Genomic DNA, 12,341 nt, shown 5'->3' on the forward strand with positions numbered 1-12,341 from the left:
AAATACGTATAGACAAGTAGAGAGCAGAATATTTACTGTTTTTGAACCTTAAGTACTGAATTGGTAAATCGAGGCTGATAATCCTATTTTTAAAGGTTGTTGCAAAATTAAGTGCTCAATAAATGGTGGCTGTAATTATTTTTATTCTTTTGTGACAGTTTTATAAAGATAACCATGATTAAACATTTCTATGTAACATAGATGTGATTAAACATATATATGGCAGCAGAGTGTCTTCTATTATAACAAGAGGAAAACACGTAAACTCTATGTAGCATCCTATGTCTCAAAGGTTACCATTTTTCTGATGAACAGAAGCATCTCTTCTATAAACATTAGGATTTTTTATTTTCCACCCCTATGTCAAAATAATTTGATCATGTAAGGATAAGACCTTCATCAATTCTGATGTGCTCCCCATCCTGGTACATAGCTATTTAAGATACAAATTGGTATCTTGATCATCCAAATTAATTAAGTCTTACAGGACACCAGTCTACTAACAGCACCTAAGGTCTTGACCAAGTTGGCAGAGGCAGTATAGATTCTTGTTCTTTACAAGTTCCTACTTCTTGATGGTCTAAAGATGATAAATACCATGCTTTAGTATACTGGAGTCCAAATATTTTCTAAGAATCAATATGTCTAAGATGAAGAATATAGACGGGAAAATAAGTCATTGGCCTTTTGAACAAGGTCTCTGGTTACATAGTAGCAGTTGCCACAGTCAGATGTTTCACCTTTCCTTTTATAGATGGTGAGAGTGGAGGTGTGTTTTTGAAGGGCCATGGTTTCCTCTCAGAGTTCCAAACACTGACAGAGCGATTCTACAACTGTTGTGCTGGGCTTCAGTGCTACACCTACTAAGTTTGATCAGGTATGCCACCAGATGTTGGTGCTTTGCCTCTTTTTTTTTGGAAAATATTTTTGGTGACATCCAGGAACTCGTTATTTCAGAGGCACATTGGAATGCTCCAAATCACAGTGGTGCTCAAAAACGATAAGAATGTAGCCTCATTAACAATATGAGATGTGAGTTGAAAACCTAACTCTATAAACTTAGGGCCATCTAGTTTGAGATCTTGGAATCCTCTGCTGGACTAGTCACTCAAGTCTCCTTCTGTCCTTTCTGTACATTCTCATATTTCTATTTTCCCTAAGGAAATTTATTCCAAGTCCTCTTCATCTAATCAAACTATTCCACTTATAGAATATTTCTCCAACCCATGTTAAGCGTTATCAGTCCTTTGTTTACTTAGTATTCTATTTATTTCCTTTGTGCATTCAAATAGTTCTTGACACCTCATACGCTTTTATGTCTTTACCCCCATTGCAAAGTCATGGTGATTTCTTTTTCACCTCATTTTATCCAAATAAGAAAGGAATCAATGCTACCAATCTCTGACTCTTTGATTCTAGGACCATAAACACCAACCCTGGGTGGTCCTATGGCTTTAGTTATCACCTATGATGGACATTGTGGTTGTTTTCTCCAAAATTCATTCCATCTTCCTTCTGTGTAGTAGTCATGTAATTTGGATGGGACCACTTGGAGGTGGGGCCAGATTAGGCTAAGCCAGTGGCTCTCAACACTGATTGCTCATTAGAATGGCCTAAGGAGCTTAAAACAAAACAGACAAAAATCAGCCAACATTAAGTCCTCCTCTACAAAAATGACCTGGGCATCGGTACTTTCTAAATAATTGCCAGTTAATGCTAACTTGCAGCCAGTGTTGAGAACCACTGGTCTACCAACCAGGGTATTTCCATCTTCCCTGCCACTTGCATCGGTTTAGAAAACTCAGAGTTAACTTGTGTCTTTTTCTAAGCTACATGAGTTGATTGTGGTGGGTGTAAGCAGCCAAATCAGCATAGCTCACGACTTTTGTTTTATGAATGTGGATATGTTCTCAGTTTCATCTCTTTGTCATTGAAGAAACCCTGCCTTGGGATGATGAAGCTCTTACTTGGAGGAGGATAGAATTCCTTGGCTGAATTTTCTGTCTCAGCTGAGTTCTGACAAAGACTTTCTCTTTGACTACTTTAGTTAGCCTCCTTGAAGCCCTCTTCTCTACTAGGCCTCAACCTTGGCCTACCATGTCCTTGTCAGTCTTTGCTGAGTCTAGTTTTAGCAAGAATCCTACTAATTTAGTTCCCATTTTGTCATAAAAGCTCCTTGGGAAAGGGACTGTACTGGTTGGCTTTTTCCTGTAGTTTCTGACATATTGACTTGCACCTAAGCTTTGCACATAGATGAGTTTGCTAATGATTTGTTCAGTTGATCAGTATTTACTGAGCATTTACTGTGTATTATGTACTAGATATTGTGCTAGGTGCTAGGGACACAATGATGAACAACATAAACATGATCCTTATTTCAGAATTTACAAGCTTGAAACCCCAATCTGTTTCTGTTATCTCAGCGATTATAAGAAATCTTCCAATTTTTTATGCGCAGTGTAATGTAACTGGATAGAGTTTCTGAAAAGTTGCTCCATATCATTTTTGTATGGGGTATGGTTACAATAAGTAAATGCATCTATTCATTGCAACACACCTGCTTCTCAAAATAACCATCAGGACTAGGCCTTACCTGGTTAGCATATGATCAGAAGGCAGCAGAGATAGCACTGTCCCAAGCAGGCTGACAGAGTTCTGCAAGGACTTGCAATAAACCCATGTGAATTTTGCATTGCCTTGCATATCCAAGTAAGAGACCTGATTGCTTGAACATTTCCTGGGTATGGAGGCAATATAGCAAAGTAATTAAGAATATGAACATTGGAACCAAAATGCTTGGGTTGAAATCCTGGTTCTCTTATCAAAAACCAAGTTCGGCTGCCCCTTGCTTGATAAAAAGAAGAGATGCAAACCTCATCAAGTAAGGTGGTAGGGTGTGGATATTTTAAGCAAGAGACAAGTGGGGTAGCCAGGGAAGTAGGAGTGGGGCAGTGGGAAAAAAATTTTTACCATGTGCCATATATAAAGGGTAAACCCTTTTATAAGGGTTTTAAAGGCATACCCTTTAAATATATGCCTCTTACACTCTATAAAATTGGTGGTATTATTATTATTCCTACTTTACAGATAGATAAGGACACGAAAGCACAAGAGAAGTAAACTGTCCATTTCTAAAACCTCAAAAGTGGTAGAACTGTAACAGCACTCCAGTTGATCTTAAGGGTTAACTTGCTTCAAGTTGACACACTCCCTTGCCTGCTAACTTAAGGTCCTTGATCTGTAACAGAACTAATTTACTTTACTTTCTTTGAGACTGGCAGCCCACTGGCCTTGGGGAATGAAGGACCAGAACATTCCTAGGCAAAATTTTTTAATGTATTTTGGAATAGATGAGCAAGAAAGCAAAGGAGGCAAAGTGATTTGTGGTAGACTCTGAGCCTTGGGTCTACTTCAGAACTAAAAAGTTCTGAACAAGAACTTAGCTGTGAAGTGTGAGAACTTTAGGATTGTATTAAGAATTTTAGATTGAGGGGTGCCTGGGTGGCTCAGTCAGTTAAGTGTTTTACTCTTGGTTTCAGCTCAGGTCATGATCTCAGGGTTGTGAGATCAAGCCCCTCATTGGGCTCTACAGTTGGTGCAGAGTCTGCCTGAGATTCTCTCTCCTTCCCGCTCTGCTCCTCTCCCTGCCTGTGTGCATGCCTGTGCATTCTCTCTCAAAAAATAAATAAAATCTTTTTTTTAAGATTTATTTATTTGAGAGAGAGAGAGTGCACAAGCATGGGGAGGAGCAGAGGGAGAGAGAGAATCTCAAGCAGACTCCCCACTGAGCATGGAGCCCAGCTGGGGGCTCTATTTCACAATCCTGAGATCATGACCTGAGCAGAAATCAAGAGTGGGCTGCTTAACCAACTGAGCCCCCCAGGCACCCCAATAAATAAAATCTTAAAAAAGAAGAATTTTAGACTGAAAGAGATCGTAATTCAATTCCTTTATTTTATAAAAGAGAAAACTGAGGGGGAAGTTAAGTAACAGGCTAAAATCACAATTTCTGGGAAATCGGCAAAGGACTTAGCAACTTTGAAAAATTATGTCCATGATTGGGAGAAGAAGAAAATGGTAACTTTGAGGCATATATCTGAATTCTACCAGGCTGTCAGAGCAAAAGCTTATTCATTATTGTATTTCTAGGAAACAGGGAAGTACCCAGTATATAGTGTTCTGTGTTTGTTAAGTTAATCCAGAGTAAATATTGAATTTGCAGGAGACTTGTTAAACCGTAAGTGTATAGTTTTTGTGATATAAAACAATGTAGCATATTTATGGGACATCTTTAGTATCATCCTAAAAGATTAACATACAAAAATATTACATTAATCGAATTTCTAAGACTGCTGGATATAAGGTGAGCATTCAAAAATCAATTGTATTTCTTTATATTAGTAGCAAACACATACTTAGGAATGCTCATACACCACTGGTGGGAGTGTAGATTGTGCATTGCCTTGGAACCCTGACAGCATTTACTAAAGCTAAGCAGACTCTTATCCTATGGCCAAGCAGTTACTCTTCTAGGTATGTATCCAACAAGAGCATGTGCAAGTGTGCGCCAAGACTCACATGCAGAAATGTTCGTGGCTGCATTATTTGAAAGAGCAAGTAACTAGAAACAGCCCAAATGTCCATCAACAGTAGAATGAGTCGATAAATTGTGGCTTATTCACATAGTGGATATGACACACCAATCAAACTAACTATACACAACATGTGAATGGATGAATCTCACAAACATAAAGGAGCCCAATCACAAAAGAATACATACTGGGTGGTTCTACTTATATAAAACTCCCAAAACAGGCAAAATTCTATGTTGCCAGAATAAGCGTACTAGTTACCTTTGAAGAGGTAGACGAGGATACTAGGGGGACTTCACAGGTGCTAGTAATGTTCTGTTTCTTGACTGAGCTGGACATTTATGACTTGTGTATTTCTCTGTATTTTGTTACACTTACATCATAAAAAGCTTAAAAATATGTCCAAGCTTATCATGTGTTGAATTTTTATATATCATTGCTTAAGCTTAAAAGTGGTAGCACATGATTGTTTTAAATGAGATTGAAGGAGGTATCTTAGAGTGCACACCTGCTTCAGCACATATATCTGAATGTATATCCTGCCTTGAAAAAAAGAAGAGACCCCCACCCAGTCTCCTTTTTTTGGCTCAATATCTTTCTGGTATTCTTACTTGTCATTTACTTATAGAATTATATTCTTAGCAAACAAAACAGTACAGTATACATGGTAGCTTTCTATTTTTAAATGTAGTTATTTCTCTCATAGAACTTTTAAGATCTTGGAAAGAAGCTTAAAACTGCGTGTATAAATATGATCCCAGTTTCTCTGTCATCATCTCTGTACATGTAGAAAAAAACTTGAAGGATATCAGCTATAAGCAAACTTTTTTCTGAGAAGGGGATAGACTTTCATTTACCTTTGCCCTTTTAATATTTGAATTTTTTACAATGAGCCTTGATCACTTTTTTTTTTAGCTTAAAAACATATAGTTTTAAAGCACTTAAGTTAAAAGACAGATTTTAGTTATTTAAATATTTTATTTCCTGGAACTAGAAAGGCCTCGGCCATATTTTCCTCTTATGCTTACTTATTAAAAATGTATAAAACTGATCAGTTAAATATTGTCAAAAAACTTCAATAGTGTATATCTTTTAAGTTCCTATTTAATATAATCACTTAGATAAGACATAAAATTTTGACTTATGTATTTTTTTCTCTTTTTCCATTGTAAGCAATATTACTTTTATAGTAAAGAGTATTTAAGGTAGGCAAATCTTTATTATTTCAGTCTTTGCTTACGAGGTTAATATATTGTGGTTTTAAAGGATTTTCTCCACAATATTTATTGTTCTTTTGTTCCAACTTGGAAGGAAAAAGCCAGAGTAGAAGCTATATAAGGTTATTTTGTGAGATGGCTATTTTTCTGATGGTATTATTCATAGTTGCTAAAAATATACACAATAGATCTTGAGGAAAATGCAAACTGCTAGAATATGGTTCTTTTAGTAGTACATTTTTCTTTGCAAAGTCAAGGCCTTTCACTCATGCATATGCTCCCAGGGGTGCATTCACCTCCCTCCATTTCCTCCCCAAATTTCCTAATTGCATTTTTAGATTGTGTAATTGTATTTATCCTTTGTATATGTAAATATACAAACTATTTTAAAATAACTTTCTTTTGGTAGCTGATTAGTTTTATTCATTGCAATTGGATGGTTGATAAGAGGTCACAGGTCTTGTAACTATCCCTGGAAATTAGGAAATTAAGCCATGCCGTTTTGACTAGATTCATCAACTTGGAAATAGCTTAGCTTTCACCCTCCTCCATCCTTCTGCAAAGTGTTCTGAAGAACTTAGCTTAAGTGAATAAAATCTGAAAATTTGAGCTTTATTTTTCTTTAAAAATATAAACGGAGTGTTAGTATTTTTCAGACAATTAAGAGCTAAAATCTGAGGGCTTTGGTTGTAGTTCTTTTGCTGCTGATTAGGTATTCCTCAGTGGTGATTAGTGAATGTACAAATGCAATCATTTGGTAGGGCTTAATCACTCCTATGAGAGAGAAGTTAGTTACCCAGAAAGAGAAATTGAAGCTTGTATAACTTCCATTAGTTTTATTTTTTAATAGCAAAAAAATAAAGAAGAAAAAATTTTGGCTAAATTAGGAGTATTGGGTCATATAAGACAAATTGTGGTTTAAAAGAAATAGAGAGCCTGGGTAGATATGCTTACATGAATAATTGCTGTGCTATTTATTATATTGTCTGCAGTATAGCTAGCTTATGAAAAACTGGCCCTTACCACAGCAGGACAGATTTCCCTCAGAGAGATAGAGTGTGAAGTGTTAGCTAAAAAAGTCCATCTCTTCTTTGTACTGGGTGGCTGGGCCCCCACAATGACAGCCTGGGCAAGGGGGAGGAGGTATCTCTTTTCCCAATTTTAGTACATTAAGTTGAGAAGAAGAGAGATATATGGCTATGCCCTTTTTTCAAAAAACAGATCATCTGAGGCAAGAGGAGAGTGGAATGCATGTATTTAGGCAACACCATATTCCTTTCTGGTGAGGTGGGTTACAGGCCCTGAGTCCCAAGAGTGAGGCCCGGGGAGTGGGTATGAGTCACTTGGAAGGGTGAGCTGTGGCGGTCTATATGGGGAGGCCCACCAGCTGCTCAGGTCTAGCATTGTCGGGTGGCATGGCTTTGTTAAGTTCAGGGGTTGTTTGTCACAGGTATGGTTCAAAAGCTGTGTTTTGTAGACTTCCCCAGAGGGCCAGCTTCTTCTCGGGGATTATTTTATTTTATTTTTTAAGATTTTACTTATCTATTTGAGAGGGAGAATGAGTGAGAGAGAGAGAGAGAGAGCTTGAGAGCGAGCACAAGTTGGGGGAGGGAGAAGGAGAAGCAGACTCCCCGCTGAGCAGGGAGCCCAACGCAAGGCTCGATCCCAGGATCCTGGGATCAAAATACTCCAGCCTTCCAGCCCTGATTTCTGGGTTATTCCTAAGGTGATCCACTGTCCCAGTTTGCCCAGGACTGTCCTGATGTGAGCACCAAAAGTCCTGCATCCGGGGAAACCCCTCCATCCCAGGGGGATGGTTGATTGCCCTGTTTTACTTTCTTGAGCCACTTGGCAGCTACACCATGGGAGAAGGGGAAATATATTCTCCCTGCCGCTGTGTACAGTCTCTTCCCTGCAGTGCAGATGATAAACAGCCCTCAGCTCTTGGGTAGCAGTTCAACCCAGGATGCAGTTTCAGAGAGGAAGAATGTAGCTACATTTCAAGTGTGCCCAGATATGACCATTCTGATTATCTATTGCTGTATAGCAAATGACTGAAAAAATTAGAGGCTTAAAACAACATTGCTTCATTCTCTCTCCCTGTTTTCTGTGGATCAGGGATTTGAGAAAGCCTCAGCTGGCGATTCTGGCTCCCTTAGTACCATAGTGGCAACAACTGGAGCAGCTGGGGCCCGGTCAGACACCTCTGTCTTCATGTCATCTCAGGGCCCCTCCAGGCTGAGTCTCTGTCTGGGCTGCTTTAAGCTCTCTCCAGGCAGTTTGATGCTTACCTAGCAGTTCAGGGTTCCAGAGCAAGTGTCCCAGCTAGCGAGTAAGAAGCTGCCTTGGCTGTCACATAGGATACTACTGCAGAGCATCATCTTGTCCTAGTCACAAGATTCAGGGGAGGGGGAACATAGACCCCACTTCCTGATAGTTGGAGTATCAACATCATAACATGTTGCTGTGGAGAGATTATTGCAGCCATCTTTGGAAAATACAGTTTGCCCCAATTACCTTGACCCAAAAAAGCAGTTTTTCGCTAATAAAGGTAATGATGTTGTTAAAATACAATTTTTTCCTCATGAATTTTCATAAAGCAATTTTCATTTAGGATGAAAACAAAAAGATCAGCCTGTAAATGTTTCTTGAATTGTTCTGAAAACCCTTGCTCACCATTGTTCTACTGGAATGAATATGTGTCTATAATATATAATATATATACCCCCCCTTACCCCTAAAAAGAAAGCCAACTGACCAAGATAGGTGTAGCAAAAGTTCATAAGCTTCTACAGGAGGAGTTTCAGTGTGTGTGTGTGTGTGTGTGTGTGTGTGGTATGTGAGTTTCCACACACATGTGCGGGGCAGGGAGCAGGGAGGAGGGCGATGAAAAGGAAAGAGTAATTGGGAGAATAGAAGGACGTCAGTGGCATAGGACTCGGGCTGAAGGGAGGTGTCTGCAGCAGGAAAGAACTCTAAAGACATTGATGGCTGGAAAGGGGACTATAAGGGACAAGGGCAGTGGCGGTCATTTACAAGTGAAGGGCAGGTAGACATATATAGTGTAGCTTTAGTAAGAGCATTTGGTTTAAAATGTGGGTACTAACGTTTTGGCCTAGCTCTCTCCCATTGTGATGCTGAAGACCCATGAGTTATTCTTTCTGATAACTTCTTACTTAATGGTTAACAGAAATCTTAACTTCTTTGAACTGATTTCTTTGGGCTTGATATATATTTAATGTTCAACTTTTATGATTCTTATGTGACTACTCTTGTTTTGTCCTAAACTCATTGTTTTACTAAGGAAAAATTTCAGAGATTAAAAAAAGAAAAAGGATAGCAGAGAAATCATAATTCGAAGCCACCACTTGTTTGTGTGTTTGGATTGCAGAAATACTGTAGTACGGTCCAGCTAGATTCTGGGATTGACTACCGGAAAAGGGAGCTTCCTGCTGCAGGAAAACTCTACTATCTGTAAGTTTTTCTTTTTTTAAATTTAATTTTCTAAGTTTAATATCAAATAATCAGGAAAAGATGAGAAAAATAAGCAGGGTAATTATTAGAGCAGGAAAGGCTAGTTCTGAAGCCTGTGATTTTTAGAATACAAAATGTTATAATGTTAACTTCTTTAAACTGTGTTTTTTGCCATCCACATTTGCATGATTTATAATGTGTGATTGGATGAAACCCTAATTAGTTTTTTGGGGAGGAGTGATGACAGATGGTTAGGAAGTAATGAGATCCTCTTATGAGACTCTAGGATTAAGAGAATATCTTTATTGTGTGAAAGTAATTAATTATTTGTGGACATCTCCTGACAAATGTGCCATTTCTGTTCCCCAAAAATTGTTTTATTTTGTTAGACAGTCTGTATTTATCATTGTTGATTGACTTCCGTACATAACTATGTAAAATATATATACACAAGTACAACTGGATATATTTTATCTTTTAAAAACAGAGACTCTCCTGAGTAGGAGCCATTTCTAATAATAGATGTATTCAGCCCGTGTAGTTAATGCTGAAAAACAAATAGTTGGTTTTAAAATGTCATTTTTGAGAACCTGAAAAGGGACAAGTGCTTTATAAACGTAAACTGCTGTTTAGCATACATCACCAGTGTTGGGCACATAGTGGGTTCTCAATAAATAGATCTAAGGGCTAATTGTGATTTAACTCAAAGGCATGTTTCTACTAATTTAAATTTTGATAATGTGTGTATGAGAGGTTCAGAAAAGTTCTTGTCTCTGCCACCTTGTAAGCAGAAGTACTTTACTGTTTTTGAAGCAGAAATTAGCTAGAAAAATCACATAATTAAAATTGCATGCTTTACAGTGTGCCAAGGGGGACTATTTCAGTTTATTATTCAGATTCTGATGATTATTATAGAAGGTTCTTCATGTGCCCTTAAGTACTTTGTCTTTAAAGTACTTTATAATTTTTAAAAATTCTTGTAGCACTTCTTTTTGCTTTAGCTTGGACTTTTTCCCTTCTGTTTCTTTTATGTTTGTGTTTTCTGGTTTTTATATTTTTCTAGTATTTGCAATCTCTTCCCGATTCTTTGCTACCAATTTCATGATATTCCAAATGTGTGGTACCTAGAAATTAGCTTCTTATTATTCTCTGCATTCTTTTTCAAAGGGGGCAATTCTTGTTCCCAGTTTTCCCACAAAATGTATCCTTATGTGGAAGAATTAAAACATATTCCTAATGGGAAGTGCCTTCAGTCGGATGGTAGTCTGGGTCTAAATCATGAAATTTGTTTCATGCTGCTAGAGAAGTCTCAGTGGAATTTACAGGTCGTGGAAAGCTGCTTTTGTTGGGAGGATAGCCATTTTCTCTCTGACCTGAGGCTGCCTCTTCCTTTTCCTGCTGAAGTACAATTTTAACCCAATGAAATTCAGGTTTGTACTTAAAATATGCACTGGAGGAAAACAACATGTAACAACAACCCAGAGTCCAGGAATGAAACTTTGGATCAACTTTCTTATAAATTCATTTAATCCTCAAGGAAGGAAGATTTTGTTCCTGTATTTAACATCAAAAAGGACTTCACTATAAATGATAACCAAAACTAGAGAACCTAAAGGCACACCTCACTCAGAGGGTAAGGCAGATATGTATCCCTGAGGAGAATCAGGAATTAAAATCCTCTCGGGAGTGGGAGAATAATATTAGCTACAGAGACACGGTGCTAGGGATGTAATTTATATTGTTTTACATGAGCCCTTAGGGAGAACTTCTTTCATGACAAGGAAAATTTCCTAGGGTCATGTTAACATTTCTAATTTAATTAGGTTTCTTTTGCTCTTGTTCTTATAGGGAAACTTATTAATTTCCCCCATAACAGATTTTAATGTACCATGTTATATATTGCCCTATTACAGCATGTGTTTCTCTTTATTACCCTCTGCCTAAACATCTGGCATTCATTCCTGAACATACAAGTTCAGACTCCCCCTTTGTCAGTCTCACTGGCCTCCTCAGCTGCCTGAAAAGAAAAACAAAATTCTAGCCTCCCTCTAGGGGAACATGAAGCAATATCGCAGGATTTCATACGAGCAGAATCCTACATCTGATCTTTAATGAAATAGAAATATTCATTAATTCAGTGTTTTATTAGTCTAACTTTCCAAAAGCTAATTCAAAATGTCCCAAAACATAATCCAAATAATATCAAGAATTATCAGAGATTTTTAAAAGTACCCAAAAAATTGAAGTGGGAGCACTTTCTATGGTTCTTAATATCGTCCAGGTTACACAAGAAGTAATTCGTATACAACAGTGTGTGTTTCTATGTAATTTATTTCAGTTGTAGTTTTACATCATAATAGATATAGAAATCTTACAGTACCTTTATAAATAAGTTCCAGATGTTTTTGGCCCATCCAAAGACGTTTTTAATCTCATATAAAATACTCTGAAACTTTAAATTTAGCAAGTTACAAATGACAGAAAGCTTGAGCCCAGACATCTGAACTTTTGCAGAAATTAAAACACCCCATGGTTGTCCAATTTTTCATTCTGTGGTAACTGCATGGTCACCTCAGATATGAGCACAAAGTCATTCTCTTCCTTGTTGCTTGGTGGATTGGACTCAATAGGAATCCCATGTGGGGAATATGGTTTGCCGAAATCCAAACAGGTCGACTAAGCATTGGGCTTCCTGTTTGTATTTGGGTGGGGGCTTGGACTTGTAATTTTTTTAACTGCCTGGTGTTTGCCAAGGGTGGTCCTATCCCATACCTTCCAGAGAATTTCACTGCTTCAAATTAGTTCTCTGCTTGGGGGCTGGTGACAGTGGAGGTTATCATTTTATATATACAATAAGCCTCTCTTTTCAGACAGGAAACACCTTGTTCTTCTTCACCTTGTTCAGACGCTCCCTTGTTCTTTTCTCTTTTTCTTTTTCATTCAGGAACTGAGTAGTACAGGTTCTTTTTTCTAAGTCTGTTGAAGGAACCAGGGGTTGGGGGTGGGGAGAGAGTTCCTATTCAAATACCATATCTTCATGCTCACATAAAAACACCCC

At 37.9% G+C, this 12,341-nt stretch overlaps 1 protein-coding gene across 3 annotated transcripts in view; it reads left to right on the forward strand.

Annotated features, from left to right (window-relative positions):
- Positions 1 to 12,341, forward strand: part of AFG1L (AFG1 like ATPase) — a 223,698-nt gene that overhangs the window by 145,693 nt on the left and 65,664 nt on the right. For all 3 annotated transcript variants that reach the window (XM_073893739.1, XM_025863601.2, XM_073893740.1), the window contains one exon: positions 9,201 to 9,283. In XM_073893739.1, the coding sequence (XP_073749840.1) occupies positions 9,201 to 9,283 (83 nt within the window). The remainder of the gene's footprint in view (positions 1 to 9,200; positions 9,284 to 12,341) is intronic.

This window comes from Callorhinus ursinus, unplaced genomic scaffold, assembly GCF_003265705.2.
Source record: "Callorhinus ursinus isolate GAN/ISIS: 27379988/994484 unplaced genomic scaffold, GSC_fseal_2.0 scaffold6, whole genome shotgun sequence".
Lineage (NCBI taxonomy): Eukaryota > Metazoa > Chordata > Mammalia > Carnivora > Otariidae > Callorhinus > Callorhinus ursinus.